Source organism: Pleurodeles waltl, chromosome 12 (genome assembly GCF_031143425.1).
Source record: "Pleurodeles waltl isolate 20211129_DDA chromosome 12, aPleWal1.hap1.20221129, whole genome shotgun sequence".
Taxonomy (NCBI): domain Eukaryota; kingdom Metazoa; phylum Chordata; class Amphibia; order Caudata; family Salamandridae; genus Pleurodeles; species Pleurodeles waltl.
Window position 1 is genome coordinate 215,032,868 of NC_090451.1, and position 21,318 is coordinate 215,054,185.

Genomic DNA, 21,318 nt, shown 5'->3' on the forward strand with positions numbered 1-21,318 from the left:
GGTCTGAAACCGGCAGTGGAACACCTCAGGCTGAAGGTATTCGCATGATTATGCATCTGGACAATTTTCTCCTCGTGGATCAATGCCCAAGGACACCGTTGGCCAACTGCAGAGATCCTACGACTTTCTTCAGTCCCTGGGGCTCATTATCAACGGGGCAAATTCTACCCCAGCCCAAACCCTCACATTCTTGGGCTTTGTGGTGGACTCTGTTCAGACTACACTGAGCCTTCCCTTCAGAAAGATCTCCAAAATCCAACATGAGCTTCGCAGAACCCTTGCCACGCCAACCACATCTCTTAGGCAGATTGCAAAGATAGTGGGACTCCTCTCTTCCTCGATTCAGGCCAAATTTCCAGGATCCTTGCATTATCGGGCCCTCCAACAGCTGAAGGCTTCTCATCTCAGCAAGGGGCTCACATACTCTCACCACATTTTCCTCTCAGAAGACACCAAAGGCGAGCTATGTTGGTGACTCATCATATAGAGACCTGCAATGGGTGCGCTATTTACGGTTCTAAAACAGACTTAATGAATCAGGCGCCAGCTGCATAGGCTGGGGTGCACGACGTGGGGAATTTGCCACTAAGGCAGATCGCCTGCTTCAGAACAATCCTTGAACATCAGTTGCTTCGAGTTGATGGCCGGCTCATTCACAGTGAGATGCTGGACCAAGGACAAGGCGTGTTGTTCTGTCCTTTTAAAAATGCACAATGTGGTGGCAGTCCTGTGTATCAATCATCTGGGTCGAACAAAATCCTGGGCCCTCCCAGATCTGGCTCAGAGTGCTCAGAGCTTCTGGGAACAGGGCCTCAAGAATCGCATCTCTGTGGAGCACCTCCTGAGCGCCACCAATGGCAGTCGAGCTATTTGAGTGACCTGAGCATTTGCAAATTAGAGCCAAACTCAAAGACAACGAGTGGAGCTGGTGGTGGTGACCCCGATTAAGAGGTCTCGATTTTGGTGTCCGGGTTCTGATGGAACTTTCTTGGAAATCTCCAAATCCGTCTACCCTTATTTCCGGGTCTCCTCAAGGATCCCTCCGGGAGTCCTCACCACCTGGTTCTGGATGGCACTCTACAACTTATAGCAAGGAGGATTCTAGGTCACAATGGCATGTTAACAAGATGCTTAGCACTTCTCCTCCAGATCCTGGGTCGATAACCCAATCAAACGATACCAATGGGTTGGTGTCAGCATAGGCGCTTGGATCTTGTGGGCACAGAAGTTACCATATCCTGTTTTTTATGGTTTTCCTTGCCTTGGAAGGCATGGCTTAAAGATTGCTCAAAACCCTCCATTCGGCAATATCAGCAGGACATTCATGCATTAGTGGCCATCCAGAGGGACAACATTCACTCGTCCAGAAACTAATCAGAGGCATTCAGTTGTCCTTGCCTTGAGAACCGAGGTATTAGGTTCTTGGGGACGTCAATAAGGTGTTGAATTTGTTCTTATCTTGTATATTGGCCTAGTAATCAATATCTCTCCAGGAAAGAGATATCAGCAAAATGTTTTATGTCTGATGTCTTGTAGGAAAGTTTCCAATGTAGGACCTTTACTCCAGATGGGGTTACCTTCCATATATCCAGACGAATCAAGGATAACTAACACAGTTTCATAGCCTGCTTTCATGGACTCACCCAAGCTGTGTGTGAGACACTGTAATAAGTCATACAAAGCCGTAACAGAGGATGTCTGTCCGCATGGGGAACTACAGCTATTCATTGCCATAACAAAAAAAAATGCACAAGGTGGTATTTTCTCTTACGATTGCAAGGTGGGTTAGATGGGATATGCAGGAAGGTGGCATTGACACACATCCGTTTGGGGCACATTCTACCAGAGAGGCAATGGCCTCTAAGGCATTGGCTCTCAGGCATGCCTTGAGGCTATCCTCATTGCAGCAGACTGGACTTCAGACTCAACTTTTAAAAGATTCTATTCTATGAACTAGCTCAATCCTTGCTTCGGGTCCCAACATAGAATGGAAAATCTCCTAGCTATCCTAACAGAAATGTTCAATTCTTTTAAGGACACAGGTGAGAATTAGCCTACCCAACGCTTGATCATCTTTCATTCCACCCAGCACAATAAATAATTTTCAAACATTCCCAGTAGGTATTAAATTATCATACATGTTTTTTAGTGACCCGTACAGTGTTATCTGTAATGCTAATGGTTTGACAGTTGCACTGTTGTTCATCTAATGAAACTTGCTTCATCTACAGGTTTGGTTCTTTCAGGGATTCTTGACTGTAAATGCAAATATGTTCTTTTCACTGGGGCAGAGTCGGCTAATCAGGAATAAACAGCATAATTCCAGGCTTTTGTTGCAGGAAGAAAGAGGAAGCAGGAGAGTCAGCAGGGGGACATGAGGAAAGATCCTGTTGTTCATTAGCTGGATCGAAGTTCTTCCTTTTCGCAATGGTTCATGGGAAATTAAGTTTGTTTAAAATGGCTGCTGTTGGAATAAGGCGAAGAAAGCCAAGAATAATCCTCGCCTCCAAGTACTTAATAGAATTGAAACTTTCCGTTACAATAGCTCGAACAATTTTCATTCTTATAACCTTGCTCAGGTAGCAACTTGCTGATGTGACAACCATGGGGCTGTTCACTGTCCAGGCTCACCAAGTGAGAGTGAATTCAACTTGTTTGAAGATCTTTTGCTGCACTAAGATGGAGGAAGCTGTCAATGTATTGCAGAGTAGAACCTAAGGCAAGATGGTGCACAACCACTTTCAGGATAATTTGGGAAAGGCCCACATGAACTCTTCCAATTAATATCTTCATCTTCCTCACACAGCTTGGAAGATTTCTTATGTCCACTGATCTACACCCTGCAACATTTTAGTTTCTTTTTCTATACTAGATTGTACTCTTCCTTCCTTTTTTAAAGGCCTTGTGTTTCTGATAAATGATCTATGGAACTTCATTTTCCTTTCCATCTCAAGACCAGGCAGGGTTGTACCATTTGAGGGCCTCCCTTATAATCCTTTTTACGAAACGAATAAGGGAAGGTAAGATGGAAGACAAGTCTGTTTATGACACTCTGTCCTGCTGCAATCGCTGGCATAAATGTTATCCCTAAGATTTCACTACCTTGATTTAGAGCAGGTTTCTGCGGTCACTCCACTTCTTTTCTTTGGCAATCTATCAGCCAGTGACCCAAGGTTTAGAAGTGATCACTATATGGCCACCCACTTGGGTAATAACCTAAATCCATGTCTTTCTAAGATTTTGCATCGAAGATTGCAAACACCCCAGAACACACCTTTTTAAAATATTAAGAAATAATGTGCACCTCTCCCCGCAATGTATATTCTACATTAGTAAAAGGTTACCAATCACATCCAGTTTAAAGGAGTATTTTTCACCAAGTTTGCATTCTGCCCGGATAAGCATGCATTGCATCATACCTCAACGACTGCACTCCAGCCAGAAAACTACCTATGCAATCTGATACACTCTTCTGTTATCAGAAATAAACAGCTCTCTTTCTCAGTCTTTCAATATATCACATTACAAGCTCTGAATACACAACTGCCAGTTCACTCCATCTCTGGCCACCTAAACATATAGAATATTTTAAGTATCTGGCATTGCTGTACTGCTGTGCTGTAAGGGAATTTTCTGTCGCATCTTCCACCCGCCGGAGTACCTGCCAATACCTACGCCACACAGAGAGCTGTATATTACACATCTTTATTTGTCTGCGTGTAACCGTGAACTCAACGTTCTAAACCTGCATTCACTTTGCCACATTCTAAAACGTAACAGTTCTACACTGTCCTTTAGAAGTCAAGAGGGTTCAGTCATCCATAGCTCACACTACACCACTTCTCCTCCTCTGTTAAATAAAAAAATACAATTTATTTTTACAAATTTATATACAAAAATATCTCTTCGATGAGCCTTTGTGGTGCTCTGAGTACTCATCTCAACGGTGTCTTCAGAAACTGGGAACCGGAATTAGGAGTGCCCATGGTCTGCATTGGCAATGAAGGAACAACAGCAGTCAGGGGTTCCATTGTCCTTTCTGAACCAGTCGCAACGTTGACATCAGTATCTGAAGAGTGGCCAGCCACATGTTTGAAATGTGCAGGTTCTCGCATAATGGATTTCCTAGGACACTGGGCAGTCACCATGTATCCTCTACTTGTTATGACATCGAATGGCTCAGCATCCAATGAAGCATCAGACTTATGATTTCTTGGCTGATGGACAAGCACTTGATCTCCTCACGTGAAAACAATGTCTTTTGTGTGCTGTCACTTGTCTGCATAGGTCTTTTTATGATCCATGTCTTTGGAACGAGTTTCTTCCTCAGTACTTGATCTTGTGTTGGTCCACTGAGGTAACCTGGTCGTCACTGCTCTCCTAAACATCAAAGTTGCAGATCTTTTACCTATTGTCAAGTGAGGAGTTGAACAGTAAGCTCCTAGGGTAGAATTCAAAACTGTTTGAAGGTCAGGCTTTTGTAATACGGCATGCTTAACAGCTTTCTTTAATGTACTCATGAAACGTTCAACAAGGCCATTAACCTGTGGCCTAGGAGGTGTGATTTTCTGATGCTTCACATTGAGAGGACTGAAAAAGTCTCTGAATTCTCAGCTGTTGAAAGGTGGGCCATTGTCAGATTTTAAGATTGCAGGAATACCCTATGTCGTAAAGATGTCGTCTTATCTCTCAATGACTCTCTCGAGTGATAGATTAGAGATATTCTACCAATGGAAAAGGGGAGTAATCATAAACAATCACCATCAGGCGATGTCCATTGTCAAGAGGACCGAAAAAGTTAACAGCAATTCTTTCCCATGCAGCTTTGGCATGCTTAAGGGATATTGAGTGGTTTTCAAAGACAGGCAGTTGCACAGATGACAGGCCTTCAACTCTCTATAACTCTTTCATTGAGATGAGGAAAGCAAACACGGCCTCAGAGAGCTCGCTTTGTAACATCTATTCCACAAAGTCCATCATGGGTCACTTTAGTATCTGTTGTCGAAGACTTTACGGAATAACAATTCTATAACCTCGCAAGATAATGCCTTCTTGAGTCACTGACAGATCATCTTTGACATTCTTGAACTTCTGGTATTCGCTGTAACTGGCAAGAGTGTGCTGTTTCCAACACTGATGTGTAATAATGTCTTTCAGTTTTAACATTTCACTGTCTCATGGCAGTGATAATTTGCTCCAATAATATGGCAGCTGGTGTGCTTAATTTCACAATGAAGTTTATGTAGGCTTCAGCTGTCTTGGAAGCTGTACCCTGATACTGTATAGGCACACTGGAGAAGTAATCAGCAGGGATTTTGATCATTCCCCTGGATGATGTACAATTCTGTAGCTGTACTCTTGTAATCGTAGACAACAACGTTCAATGTGAGGAGGCATCTTGGCTTTTGGATTGCCAAAGTTGATCAGCAATGCTTGATAATCTGTCAAACGTGTAAAATGCTTTCCATATAAGAACATGTGGAAATGTTCACAAGCCCACACACCACTGTAAAACAAACCTTTTCAGGCTGTGAATAAGCATGTTCAGTTTGGGACAAACGTTTGCTTGCATATGCTACAATATGTCTTCGAGCATTTGGGTGTCCGCTGTGCAAGGATTGCGCCTAACCCGAAGGGGCTAGAGTCAACAACAACTTCTGTATGGAGCTTTGGATTAAAATATGCCATTTCAGTAGCATTCTCAATAGCTTGTTTGATTCTCTTAAAGCTTTGCTCACATTCACGTGACCAATTAAATGAAACATTCTTTTTTGTCAAGTCCCTAAACAAAGAACTCACAGTGGCAAAGTCTAGTATGTACCTGGAATATTAGCTGGCTATGCCAATGAATTAACTTTCTATGGAAATGTCTTGTGGGGGCCTAGCAGTTGACAACGCTTGCACTTTAGCGGGATCAGGTGTCATACCCCCAACTGAAAAGATATGGCCAAATAATTTTAGCTTTGTCTTATTGAATTCACATTTCTCAGCATTCAGAGTTAAACCCGCATCAACTAGTAAATGACTCACATGCTTGAGAGCTTTATCATGCTCCTTCTACGAAGCTCTGAAGACTAATATGTCATCACTATATTTAAAAGCATTCATGAAAGGCTGTATGAAATGTCAAATAACATTTTGAAAACTCTCTGCAGCTGATGACACACCAGAACTTAGGCCCTCATTACAACCCTGGTGGTAAATCCCGCTTTCCGCCGTGCAGAAGACCGCCAACATAACTCTGCGGCCATGGAATTCCGCTACAGGTATTACGACCCACAGCTCGGAATCCGCCACAGTACAGACACCCACACCAGTCCGCCACACCAAAGGTCAGTGTTAAACTGGCAATACCAAAACCGACACCATCACGCCAACAGCAATACGCCCACACTATCACGACCCACGAATCAACGCGGCGGTCTTTCAACCGTGGTAATCCATTGGCGGTTACACACCGCTGCGCTCAAAATACACACATACTTACAAAACACAACCACATTGGACAATTCGAAATACACCCACCTGATACACATACACACACCACACCCACACACCCAATCCAATATAAAGCACACACCCACATCACCCACAAACCCTTACAACCAAAAATTTGAAAGAAGGCCAGAGAGAGAGAGACTACCTAAAACAACAGCATCCACAGACACACAACACCATCACTTACACAACATCCACGCACCTCAAACAACACACACCAACCCATTCCCTCACACATCACAACAGACACCACCTCACACATCACAACAGACACCACCTCACACATCACCCACACCACATCATGGCACCTCAAAGACACCCCAGGTTCTCTGAGGAGGAGCTCAGGGTCATGGTGGAGGAAATCGTCCGGGTAGAGCCACAGCTATTCGGATCACAGGTGCAGCAGACATCCATTGCAAGGAAGATGGAGCTATGGCGCAGAATTGTCGACAGGGTTAAGCAGTGGGACAGCATCCAAGAACACGGGACATCAGGAAGAGGTGGAACGACCTACGGGGGAAGGTGCGTTCCGTGGTATCCAGACACCAGATTGCTGTACAGAGGACTGGCGGTGGACCCCCACCTCCTCCCCCACAACTAACAACATGGGAGCAGCAAGTCTTGGCAATTATGCATCCTGAGGGCCTCGCAGGAGTAGCAGGAGGACTGGACTCTGGTAAGTCATATCTTTACCACTTTATCCCCCACACCCCACCTGCATGCCATCACATACTGCCACCCTTACCCTCACCCCAACAACCCACAGATACCCCACTAACACAACCCACACATCCCAAAACCAAGCCCTGAATGTAACACCAATGCATGGACATCCATCACCAAAGCATGTCCAGTACAGAGACTCACTCATGCCCCAAAATCACCAATCACACAAGGACCAAGCCAATAATGCAAGCACAGGAGTAGAGGGTCACTCACCCATTGCACAAGATGGCACACACAGATACAATAACTATGCATTTACACCCCAACAGGAACCATACCCAACGTCACCGGACAGGAGATGCCAGACATATCCAGTTCCCCCACAGAAGAGACCCACAGTGATGACAGCAGCTCTGCATGCCTGGATCAAGATGACCAGCCCGGCCCATCAGGGACCTCGGGACAGTCGGTTCCCCTGACACAGTCACAAACCACCACTGAACCTCTCCCCCTCAGGAAACACCACCACAGCACCCACCCAGCGGGCCCATCCCTCTGTCCCCAGGACACGTCAATCAGCAGTGTGTCCACCACTACAGGGAACCCAGGCAACCCCACTAACACAGGACGATCAGGGACCTGGGGGAAGTGGCAGTGGGCACATGGTTCAGGGGACAGAGGCACAGGATAACAGGGAAGCTGGGAGGACTGCTGTGCGACAGGGGGAGGACAGGCCCAGGGAACCCACTCTCCACGAGCACTCTCCAACATCATGGGAGCTTACCACCATTCCCAGGAGACCATGGGCACGGTACTGGCCAAGTTTCAGGAGAATCAGCGGCTGCAGGAGGAACACTACCTGGGGATCAGGGAGGAATTGAAGTCCATCAACACCACCCTGGTCACCATTGCAGGGGTGCTGGCAGACCTTCTCAACACCAGGAGGGACACAGTGGCACACCAACGGGTCCCTGACACTAGCCTGGATGATAAACAGCCCTCCACCTCCACCGGCACTAGTGGACAGGAGGCACCACCACAGAAACAACAGGACACCAGCACTCCACCAACTGCAGATGGAGAACCACCCCGCAAACGGTCCCTAAGATCCAGGAACAAGACAGAGAACATTGCCAAGACCCCCGCCAGGAAATAAGACCCCCCTGAATGTCACCCTTCTGTCCCACTATGTCACCCTGTCCATCCTTAAACTGCCATTGCTCCACTTCTTATGCCCCTTTGGACAATGCACCTGTGAAACAAATAGACTGGACTCTGCCATCGACATACCTCCACCATCACCCCAGCCCATTTTACAACCCCTCCACTTACTTGCACAGGAATGAACACACTTCAATCACAAAACAATCTGGAGTCAGTCTTTCACATATGTGCAATTGCAATATCTATGGAATATACCAATGTCAATTTACTTGTTCACATACCAATGTTACACAGCTGTAGGCCAGTAGTAAACATAGCAGAGGGCACAAATTGGGACCCAGATCTGTGAAATGGAAAGTCAAAGTGACAAGTCAGGGTCCATACACTGAGTGAAAATGACAGACTTATGCTAGCTCCAACAATAGTATGAGATGTGGGAAGTAGTGACATCTTCTTACCTGTGTCTAACTGGAAGTATTGCATGATGATGTTTCGGCTGTCGATATCCTCTTCTTCTGCCTCCTCTTCTTCACTGTCCACAGGCTCCACAGCTGCCACAAGACCACCATCTGGCTCATCCTCCTGCAGAAAAGGCACCTAGCTTCACAAAGCCAGGTTGTGCAGCATACAGCAGGCCACGATTATCTGGCACACCTTCTTCGGTGAGTAGTATAGGGAACCACCTGTCAGATGGAGGCACCGGAATCTGGTCTTCAGGAGGCCGAAGCTGCGTTCTATTATCCTCCTAGTTCCCCCATGTGCCTCATTGTAGCGTTCCTCTGCCCTTGTCCTGGGATTCCTCACTGGGGTCAGTAGCCATGACAAGTTGGGGTAACCAGAGTCACCTGCAAATGTCAAGGGACAACTGTTAGACACACACTAACCCTTAGGGACAACCCCATACCCAGACACCTATGTCAACTGTATTGGGACCTTGGCCTCACCTATTAGCCACACACGGTGCCTCAGGAGTTTGCCCCATCACATAAGGGATGCTGCTATTCCTCAAAATGTGTCATGCACAGAGCCAGGATACTTGGCATTCACATGGGAGATGTACTGGTCTGCCAAACACACCATCTGCACATTCATCGAATGGTAGCTTTTCCGGTTTCTGTACACCTGTTCATTCCTGCTGGGGGGTGGGGGGACAAATGCCACATGTGTACCATCAATGGCACCAATTATGTTGGGGATATGTCCCAGGGCATAGAAGTCACCTTTCACTGTTGGCAAATCCTCCACCTGAGGGAACACGATGTAGCTGCGCATGTGTTTCAGCAGGGCAGACAACACTCTGGTCAACACGTTAGAGAACACTGGCTGGCACATCCCTGATGCCATGGCCACTGTTGTTTGAAAAGACCCATAGGCCAGGAAATGGAGTACAGACAGAACCTGCACTAGAGGGGGGATTCCTGTGGGATGGCTGATAGCTGACATCAGGTCTGGCTCCAACTGGGCATACAGTGCCATGATTGTTGCACAATCAAGTCTGTATGTGATTATGATGTGTCTCTCTTCCATTGTCGACAGGTACACCAGGGGTCTGTACACCGGAGGATGCCCCCATCTCATCACCTGCCCCAGCAGACGTGCCCTATGGAGGAGAACAGCGAGCAGAGTCATCCAACACTGAGGTATCACAATGTGTTATTTGCAGAAACGTTAGTAATCCCCAATGTGCCGGTATCAGTCTGTAATTCCGGCCTAGATAGGTGTGACGCAGTTTTCATCCATCCCATGTGGCCCCCTGAAATGGCGGCTGCCTTACCTGTAAGGTGGGACAAGGGGATATGAGGTAACTTTGCTGGCGTTGTACACCGTCGCGGTGGGCGGTCAAAGACCGTGGCGCAATTCTGCATTGGTTAACATTGGGCCCTATGGGTCCCAGGAGCCAATGACGATGTACGCCGGCGGTGACGGTACGCACCGCCGCGGACGTGACTGCCATTTTCTGTCTCTTCACTCACTTGATACCTGACCTTCAACAGGAGAGGACCTACACTGCAAGTGCTGCAGTGACCTGTGTCTGGAAGCGACAATGGCTACAGTGTCTGGGGAAAAGGCCCCTGCCTTCACTTCGGAGGAGTTGGAGAAACTAGTGGATGGGGTCCTCCCCCAGTACACACAACTGTACGGTCCTCCAGACAAACAGGTGAGTACACTGTGAGCATGCTGCATGGGCAATGCCTGCTTTGAGTGGTGTGGATGGAAGATACATGGGGGGGTGCTGAGGCCTGCATGTCGGACAGCGAGTGTATGTGCGTCAGGGCATGGGTGGGAACTGGTGGGCAAGGAGTATGACGGTCCGGACGAGTGTGGCACCCCAGCCCCACTAGTGGTAAGAGCCATCTACACCTAGTCAGGCTCCTGTGACTTCCAGGTGTGCAGCAATTGGGCTTAGGCCTCGTACCCCATGGTCAGGTGAATTTTCGAGGAACTGTTAGTGCATGGCGTAGTGCTGAGGGCTGCTCCCTTTGTGTTGTGTCCGCCAACGGTAGTGGTGTTGCATGCACTGAACATGTTTTTCTTCTGTCTTTCCCCCCCTTTTCGTGGTCTCCCTGTTCTTGTGTGCAATAGCATCATCAGGCGGAGGAGCAGTGGCACCGGAGCAGGAGGGAGCTGCAACCCACTTGTCCCTGGAGGGTAAAACAACTGAGTCTGAAGCCACCAGTGGGACGGAGGGCGAGGGGAGTTCCACGGCGGGGACAGGAGCAGACACCAGTGACAGCGGCGACTCCTCTGATGGGAGCTCCCTTGCCATGGCGGGAACCTCTGTGCCCACCGCATCAACAGGTACAGCTGCCACCCCCCTACCAGCACTGCCCTCCCAGCAGCCCCTCAGCTTGTGTCCCGTACCAGCTCACCCAGGAGGGCGGGCATCTCCTTCGTCCCAGGCACCTCAGCCCCTGCCCCAGTCAGCCCTGCTGCCCTCAGTAAGGAGGCTATTGACCTTCTGAGATCCCTCACTTTTGGGCTATCTACCATTTTGAATGCCATCCAGGGTGTTGAGAGGCATTTGCAACAAACAAATGCATACCTGGAGGGCATTCATTCTGGGCAGGCGGCCCAACAGAGAGCATTTCAGGCTCTGGCCTCAGCACTGATTGCAGCCATTGTCCCTGTGTCCAGCCTCCCCCCCCCCCTCCAACTTCCTCCACCCAGACCCAATCCCCTGTACCTCAGCCTATCCCAAGCACACCATCAGACCAGCATGCACACTCATCAACACACAAGAGTGGACATGGCAAACATAAGCACCACACATCCCACAAGCACTCACACAAGCACCATCCCCATGCAGACACAGCAACATCCACTGCCTCCACTGTGCCCCCCTCCTCCACGTCCTCCTCCTCCTCCCTCCCTGTCTCGTCTCCACTCACACCTGCATGCACTACATCGTCAGCCACTACCTCTATCACCAGCACGCCCATCACCACACACCGCTCACGTGCAATCACCACCCCCACTACCATTCACACATCCCCTGTGTCCTCTCCCAGTGTGTCTGTGAGCCCTACTCCGAAAGTACACAAATGCAAGCACACACCCACCCAACAGCCATCCACCTCACAACAGCCTCCGGCCCATGCACCTTCACCCAAATTCAGCAGACGTACACCTCCTACAACCACTACCTCTTCCTCCACTCCCAAACCCCCTCCATCTTCCTGTCCCAGTGTGTCTAAAAATCTTTTCCTGGCAACACTTGACCTCTTCCCTCCCCCCCCCCCCCCCCCCCCCCCCAAGACCTTCCCCTAGGGCAAGGATTTCCAGGTCCCAGCCCAGCACCCCAGCCATCGAGTGCGCCACCCATCAGGGCTGCTAGTGTGCCACATAGCAAGGGCAAGGACATTCCGCCACCTGCCAAGGTGAAGAAGGTGCCCACATCCCGGAGGGAGAAGCCGAAACTACCAGCCACCAAGGGCTCAGCAAAAACAAAAGGGGATAGTGGGAAGACAACTGCGGCACCATCAAAGGTGGGGAAGGGACAAAAGCAGAAGATCAGGTCAGGAGAGGGCACGGTGGCACTGACTGAGGGACCAGTGTCACACCTTCTGTCCACGACCACACTAACCTGTGCGGCGGCGAACACCGCAAGCTGCCCCGCCACCACAATCACCACCTGCCCCGCCACCTGCACAGCCACCGGCACGTCTACAGCCTCAGCGGCAGTCCCCAGCCTCTTCCCCAGTGGGCAGCCATCCGAGGCTGCAGGAGACGTCCTGCTGTGTCCCTCAGCAGGTGCTGACCCATGCACCACTGCCACCACAGACACCGCCGCAAGCACCGCCACCAGCCCTGCAACGTGCTCAGACACTGGCACCACCACTGACATGGCTACCATCCCCAGTGGTCAGTTGTCCGAGGCTGGAGGAGACTTTCTGGACCCTGGCCAGCTTCCATGAGGCATGACTTCCATCACTGTTTGCACCTGCAGGTGGAAGGCGAAGCCGCAGCAGTGTGGGGCATGCTGCTGCCTCCATGGCGTATCATGCTACCTGTACCTCGACAATCTTGTGGCACACACACACCCAGGTGAGAGAATTGTTCCGGCCACATTGCACGTGGAGCACTCTGGGCACCATGCCCCCTCCAGAACCAATGGAGAGATACATCCACTACCTCACTCCTTGGCAGGATGAAGCACTCTGGGCACCAGGCCCCCTCCAGAACCAGTGGAGAATCACATCCACTACCTCAGTCCTTGGCAGGATGAAGCACTCTGGGCACCAGGTCCCCTCCAGAACCAGTGGAGAGATACATCCACTACCTCACTCCTTGGCAGGATGAAGCACTCTGGGCACCAGGCCCCCTCCAGAACCAGTGGAGAATCACATCCACTACCTCAGTCCTTGGCAGGATGAACCACTCTGGGCACCAGGCCCCCTCCAGAACCAGTGGAGACTGTTATCCACTTGAGAGACTGTGGCTTTGCACTCCCCATGATAAAGCAGTGGGCAAAGCACCCACTTGAGAGACTGTGGCTTTGCACTCCCCAGGATAAAGCAGTGGGCAAACCACCCAATGGAGAGACTTGAGAGACTGTGGCTTTGCACTCCCCAGGATAAAGCAGTGGGCAAACCACCCACTGGAGAGAATTGAGAGACTGTGGCTTTGCACTCCCCAGGATACAGCAATGGACATGAAGCCCCCTCGTGCAGCAGTGGCGTTGTGCGTTCATCTGGCTGAGGTGGCCCCCCTCCCGCTCCCCCTGAGGTGCCTGTATATTTTTGGTCTGATGCCCCAACAGTGTTCTCTCCGTTTCCAGTCAGGTATCTTGTGTGGGCTTCGCCCATGCATTTTGGGTCCACGGACAATGATTGGTACACTATCCGGACTTGTGTAATTGGTGTACATATTTGTATATACTGAATTTTGATTTTTGACTATCAGATTTTTCATGATTACACTGGTAACAATAATTTCCTTTTGTACTTGCGTTCTTCCAGGGGGTGATGGGGTGTATATGTAATGTTGCTGTATTTATTTGGGTGTATGTTGTTGTGGGTGAGGGTGGGGGCGGGGGCGGGGGTATTGCGTGTTGTGTTTGTCACTCTCCCCCCCCCCCCCTGTGTTGTAGGTGCAGTACTCACTGTGGTCGTCGACAGCGTCTGTCCTGCTCCTGATAGAGCAGGAGGAAGAGCAGCATTGGTAATACCTGTAGTTCGGGCTCCATGGAGTCCTGGTTCCTCGTTGGGTGTCAAGAGGTGAGTGTTTTCCCTTCTGTGTACTGTTTCTGCCGTGCTTTTGATAGCGTTGGTTCCGCCCCGGAAAAGGTGGCAGATATGCATGTTGAAATACAGTGGGCCCTACTTTGTCTTCCGCCTGTCTGTTGGTGGTTACCACCGCGGTGTTGGTTTCTACCGCCATGGCGGTTGGAGTGTTAAAGTGGCTGTCTATGTTGGCATGTTTCCACCATGGTCGTGATTTCATTTTTTTCCAGCCGGCCTGTTGGCGGTATTACCGCCGCTTTAACACCGACCGCCAGGGTTGTAATGAGGGCCTTAGTCTTTTATATTGAAATAGACCAACATGTGTACGAAAGGTTGTAATGTACCTGCAATTCTCCTTGAGTGCCAACTGAAGATAGCATTTATTTAAATCGAGGCGAGAGAGGACTTTCACACCATTCAATTGTGTTATCATGTCAGCAATGGGTGGACCTGGGTGTCATTCTTTTTCAAGTGCTTTGTTTGTTTGACACATATCCATACAGATACTGTATTGCTATGGGCCATTTGGGAACTTTATAAAGAGCTGCATTCCTCTTTGTTGTAGTGGGGCGTTTGTACCCAACTTGCAATTTAGTGGGCAGATGGCTGTAAGAATGATTATGCGATCATGCTGTGAGATTCATAGCTGACCTGACAAGTGTGGGGGCATGGATATGTATGAGTACGGAAGTGGGCGCATTGATACTCACTGTAAGGGAATGCCTTCCTTGGCATGGTTACCCCCTGACTTTTTGCCTTTTGTTGATGCCAGTTATGATTGAAAGCGTGCTGGGACATTGCTAACCAGGCCCCAGCACTAGTGTTCTTTCCCTAAACTGTACCTTTGTTCCCACAATTGGCACAGCCCTGGCACACAGGTAAGTCCCTTGTAAATGGTACCCCTGGTGCGAAGGGCCCTGTGGCCAGGGAAGGTCTCTAAGGGCTGCAGCATGTCTATGCCATCCTGGAGACCCCTCACTCAGTACATGCACCCTGCCTCACAGCTTGTGTGTGCTGGTGGGGAGTAAATGACTAAGTCGACCTGGCACTCCCCTCAGGGTGCCATGCCCACCTCACACTGCCTGTGGCGTAGGTAAGCACCCCTCTAGCAGGCCTTACAGCCCTAAGGCATGGGGCACTATACCACAGGTGAGGGCATAAGTGCATGAGCACTATGCCCCTACAGTGTCTAAGCAAAACCTTAGACGTTGTAAGTGCAGGGTTGCCAAAAAGAGTATAAGGTCTGGGAGTCTGTCAATTACGAACTCCACAGTTCCATAATGGCTACACTGAAATCTGGGACGTTTGGTATCAAACTTCTCAGCACAATAAATGCACACTGATGCCAGTGTGGGATTTATTGTAAAATAAACCCATAGTGCATCTTAGAGATGCCCCTGAATCAGACTCCTAGTGCTAGGCTGACCAGTTTCTGCCAGCCTGCCGCAACCAGACGAGTTTCTGGCCACATGGGGCGAGTGCCTTTGTCACTCTGTGGCCAGAAACAAAGCCTTTACTGGGTGGAGGTGCTTCTCACCTCCCCCTGCAGGAACTGTAACACCTGACGGTGATCCTCAAAGGCTCATGCCTTTTGTTACAGCACCCCAGGGCATCCAAGCTAGTGGAGATGCCCGCCCCTCCGGCCACTGCCTCCACTTTTGGCGGCAAGGCTGGAGGAGATAATGAGAAAAACAAAGAGGAGTCACCCACCAGTCAGGACAGCCCCTAAGGTGTCCTGAGCTGAGGTGACCCCTGCCTTTAGAAATCCTTCATCTTGAGTTTGGAGGATTCCCCCAATAGGAATAGGGATGTGCCCCCCTCCCCTCAGGGAGGAGGCACAAAGAGGGTGTAGCCACCCTCCAGGAAAGTAGCCATTGGCTACTGCCCCCCAGACCTAAACACACCCATAAATTCAGTATTTAGGGGTGAAACTGAACCCAGGAAATCAGATTCCTGCAACCTACAACAAGAAGAAGGACTGCTGACCTGAAAGCCCTGCAGAGACGACGGAGACGACAACTGATTTGGCCCCAGCCCTACCGGCCTGTCTCCAGACTCAAAGAACCTGCACAGCGACGCATCCGACATGGACCAGCGACCTCTGAGGACTCAGAGGACTGCCCTGAACCTGAAGGACCAAGAAACTCCAGAGAACAGCAGCACTGTTCAAGAACTGCAACAACATTGCAACTTTAAAGCAAGTTTTAAAGAACTCTCTCTTCCCGCCGGAAGCGTGGGACTTCTCACTCTGCACCCAATGCCCCGGCTCGAGTTCAGGACAACCAACACCGCAGAGAGGACTCCCAGGCGACTATGACAACATGAGTACCCTGAGTCAACACCCCCTGCACGCCCACAGCGACACCTGCAGAGAGGATCCAGAGGCTCCCCCTGACCACGACTGCCTGGTAACAAGGAACCCGAAGCCTGGACCAAGCACTGCACCCGCAGCCCCAGGACCGAGAGGAACCACCTTCCAGTGCAGGGGTGACCAGCAGACGGCCCTCTTCCTAGCCCAGTCGGAGGCTGGCCCAAGAAGCCCCCCTGTGCCCTGCCTGCATCGCATAAGTGACCCCCGGGTCCCTCCACTGCTTTCAATAGCAAACCTGATGTCTACTTTACCTACTGCACCCGGCCGCCCCTGTGCCGCTGAGGGTGTGTTTTGTGGGCTTGTCTGTCCCCACCCCCAGTGCTCCACAAAACCCCCATGGGCTGCTCCCCGAGGACGCAGGTACTTGTAAGCAGACTAGGACTGGAGCACCCCTGTTCTTCATAGGCGCCTATGTGTTTTGGGCCCTCCTTTGACCTCTGCACCTGACCGGCCCTATGTTGCTGGTGCGGTGGCTTTGGGGTTGCCTTGAACCCCAACGGTGGGCTGCCTATGCCCAGGAGACTGACTGTGTAAGTGCTTTACTTACCTGAGAAACTTAACCAAACTTACCTCTCCCAGGAACTGTTGATTTTTGCACTGTGTCCACTTTTAAAATAGCTTATTGCCATTTTAACCTAAACTGTGTCTACTACTGCTTTGAATCAAAGTTCTATACTAACCTGTGTGAAGTACCTTGCATTTTATGTACTTACCTCAAATCCTGAATCTTGTAGTTCTAAAATAAATTAAGAAAATATATTTTTCTATATAAAAACTATTGGCCTGGAGTTAAGTGTTTGAGTGTGTGTTCCTCATTTATTGCCTGTTTGTGTACAGCAAATGCTTAACACTACCCTCTGATAAGCCTACTGCTCGACCACACTACCACAAAATAGAGCATTAGTATTATCTAATTTTGCCACTACCAACCACTTGGACTCTGTGCACACTATCTCTCACTTTGAGATAGTATATACAGAGCCAACTTCCTACACTCATGAACGCCCTAACTGGTGCTGTGAACTTCCATGCAATTTGAATGACATGACAATTGAGGGGTTAATATCTAAGACTCAGGATTTTCCAATTAATGCAGGTTGTTTTTAAATGAAAATTTTGGATTTGTCCATATGATGTTCATGATTTTTCAAAAGGTGCAATTCTTTGGAGTTGCTAGTCTGGAATGTAAGGACTAGACACAGTTTGAATAATTCTGGGAACCTTGATACCAATAACTATGACTACACAACTGAGGATATTATCACAGGACCATACTTGTTTAATTTTTCACTGGAGATTTATATGGTACGTACCTATAGAACTTTATGAATGCTGGTGACAATTTGTGCTCATGTAAAATGGTGTTTGCATAAGTGCACGCATACACGTCCATTTAGGTTTGGATAAATTATGAAAGTTCGGTTGGGTAATATAATTTTCTCCATGTCATTGCCATTATTTTAATTTGTGGTAATTTGCTTCTATATTTGTTCTGTCTTTTTGGGTGATATTCCTTTAGAATAGGGATTGAACTGGATGTATTCATTCTGACTGTCTATAGAATTACATTGCATTGCCACTACATTATGTATAGTTTTCCTTTTTCTATCTTTCAGGAATGATTTTAATATAAAACAAGATTGTTTAATGTGCATGTTTTAATATCTAGGATTGTAGGAGGTAGAAATATGTCAGTGGATGTTTGAAATGTTTTGTATCACATCTATGTTTGTTTCTTGATGTTACAGCCCTGAAGAAGTTTACTGAAGTAAACGAAATGCGCTGGCTGGCTGTGTCTTTAAGATGTACTTGTTGAAAAAGGATTACAGAATTTTCAATATGTGAAGATTCAATACATATAAAAGGAAGAATTGGAATATTGGACATTCTAAGTTGATTTTTTTAAAATACTGTTGACAATGCTTTGCTATTTGTGCTTTTTGATGTGACACCTTTGAGTAGCAGGTTTACATAGTGCTTGCACATCAGGATTTGGTCTTGTAACTGTTGGGACAGGGTGGGGTTGCTGTCGTGGGCTCCCTGGTTCTCCTCCTGTTTTTGACCTGCTTTTACACCTTCTCCAGCAAGATTCTTGCGGCATTTGATAATCTTCTTGTTATCTGTTTCTTCTACTGCATAAATGAAATCATCAAATGTCTCTATCCAAGCAGTCCATCTGTTGCCAATATTCTGCTTTTTGGCAGTATCAAATGGTGGTGGTGGTTTCAGGAAGGCGTCAGGATTATAACTGTTTACAGGACTGACCGACACTGAGGATGGACCGACACCACTCAGTGGCCTTGGTCAACTTGTTCATACACAACATCTCTTAGGCTTTGCCAGCAGGTTACTGGCCACTGCTCTGTAGACTTCTCAGTGAAGCTTTTTTTTTTTTTATCTTTGAACTCTTCACGCTGGCTGGATGTGTACTTTGACTGCACATATGCCAAAAATCGACTGCATTTCAATGGCAGCACACATGGCATGCACAAGCAGTTTGCTTGGACCACAGCAAACTCTCTGGGAGAGCACTGCTAAGCTTTGGGTAACTTATCCCATATCTCGTCGTCAGTTGTCACGTCTTCCCCAGCCGGGGTACCCGGCAATAGCTACGCGACACACAGAGCTTCTATTTTACACCTCTAGTTTCGCCGGCATGTAACCGCAAGCTCAACATTCTAAACCTGCATTCGCTTCACCACATTCTAACACTCACGTCACAGTTCTACAGAGTCCTTCAAGGGCCAAGAGGGTCCGTCATTCATGACTCACAACATTATAGCTTCTGGATAAACACTAAGCAGCCACTATGGAGGTGGATTTAAATAACAGAGTATAAACAGATGTGTAACTTGGTTAAGGGGAACAACATACTTGCATCCTTCTGTAAAGAAATCAAGTTCTACATGGGCTCTATGCAATACCTGTGCAGAACAATTAAACAAAAATTTAAGTGGAGCAATGTTTTAGGCTTTGAGGTGCAGGACGGAGCTTACACAAAAGTAAATTCAGGACCTACCTATGCAGAGGTGAAAAATAATCAGAGGTTGAAAAGAAAGACACCAGCAGAGGAATTTAAGCACCACCGAGCATGAGTACTGGAACCTTACCAGACGCAAGAATACATGGGAAACATTATCAGACCAGGATGCCAGAATCTAAATAAACAGAGTCTCAAGGCAAAAACCCACACACACACCTGAGTGCTGTCATTCACTGAGGATAAGTCTTCATAGAGTCCCATGTCTTCGATGGATACCTGAAGAAAAAAAAAAAACATTTACATTTCAAATACATGATCCAGAAAGGAAGAGGTCCAAATAGTCAAACATGTGAGGTGATTTAAAAACTGAGAAGAATTACGGAAAAGATACATTATGGTTATACAAATGTCTGGAACAAAACAAGGGAAGAAATGCAGGATTTATTGTATTAAGTAGGTAAACACTTAGGGGAACAAAAGCAAAATTAAGCTATGGGTAAGGCAAAAGGTGATAATGGTTTCACAAGTAATGCAAAAAAGTACCTACAAACATTTTACCAAATTAAGGGACTAAGGCACAGGAGGCTTCCCCTCTATCCCAACCAATCTGGTAGAGAAAAAAAACCACTAAAACACCCCCGAAAGACAACTACGAGATTAAATATTAAAGAGCAAAAAGTATTACACAGACACTAACAAAAATACAAAATCAACCTTATTCATGCAGAGAGAAATCACTTGAGTAATTTGGGAGCGAGTACTGCTGTGTATACATTCACTTGAAAGCACACGATGAGCAATTTAAGACTCCTTCATTAGTGAACAAAAAGCAGTGTTTAAAGTAAAAGACAGTGCTGTTAAACAATGAGACGATGTTGAGACAACTACTGAAGAAAGCAAAGAATAAGCCTTCTGTGGTCAGTTGAAAGAGTGATAGCAGTGGGCATGGTGAGCACCTAGCATCATCCTTCACTCATAGATCCCATTATCTAGCCCTGTCCCTTGAGCACTGGGAGTATCGGTGGTCTTTGTGATTTCAGTGAAGTAAATAAGTATACTCTTTTTATAACACTTTGTTAAACTCAGTGTGCGCCCCATAACCTCTTAGTGCTGAGGGAACAAAAGAAACAAAAAAAACACTGGCTAATAATGATAAAGAAAAGATTTCAATGTTTTGTTGCCTTTAAGATGGCCAGGTTGTTTGCAAAGAATGATCACCATAGAATTTACAGGGAAGACACGTCGAGACTGGTACACTGCTTTATGGACCACACATAGGGGGTCATTACGACCCTGGCGGCCGGCGGTAAGCTGGCGGTAACACCGCCAACAGGCTGGCGGTGTTCCGCCAGCTATTATGACCGTGGCGCAATAGCCACGGCCATACCGCCGGCCCCTCCAACATACCGCCAGGCTTCTGCCTGGCGGTCATAATCCCCAGGGCAGCGGTGCAAGCAGCCTGTCCGTGGCAGTAAACACCGCCATAGAAAGGCTGGCGGTAAGGGGACTTGGGGTGCCCCTGGGGGCCCCTGCACTGCCCATGCAGTGAATTTCGGCCAGTGAAATGCGCGACGGGTGCTACTGCACCCGCTGCACATCAGCATTGCCGCCGGCTTTATTACGAGCCGGCAGCAATGTTGATGTGACTTTTCCGCTGGGCCAGCGGACGGTAACAGTGTTACCGTCCGCTGGGCCAGCGGATGGTAACAGTGTTACCGTCCGCTGGCCCAGCGGATAAGTCATAATAGGGAGCCAGGAATACCGCCGGCAATGGCGGTATTCTGGCTCCAGCAGCCTCGGCGGTCTTTTAGAAAGACCGCTGAGGTTGTAATGAGGCCCATAGTGCCTTAAGCTGAACAGGTCATGAACTGGTAATTCCAGTTGACAAGGATGGAATAAAATGGTGCCTTATC

General features: G+C 48.2%; 1 protein-coding gene across 1 annotated transcript in view; it reads right to left on the reverse strand.

Annotated features, from left to right (window-relative positions):
- FANCA (FA complementation group A) overlaps positions 1-21,318 on the reverse strand; it is a 701,003-nt gene that overhangs the window by 515,737 nt on the left and 163,948 nt on the right. Inside the window, exon 17 of the mRNA XM_069217268.1 lies at positions 19,622-19,681. Within this exon, the coding sequence (XP_069073369.1) occupies positions 19,622-19,681 (60 nt within the window). The remainder of the gene's footprint in view (positions 1-19,621; positions 19,682-21,318) is intronic.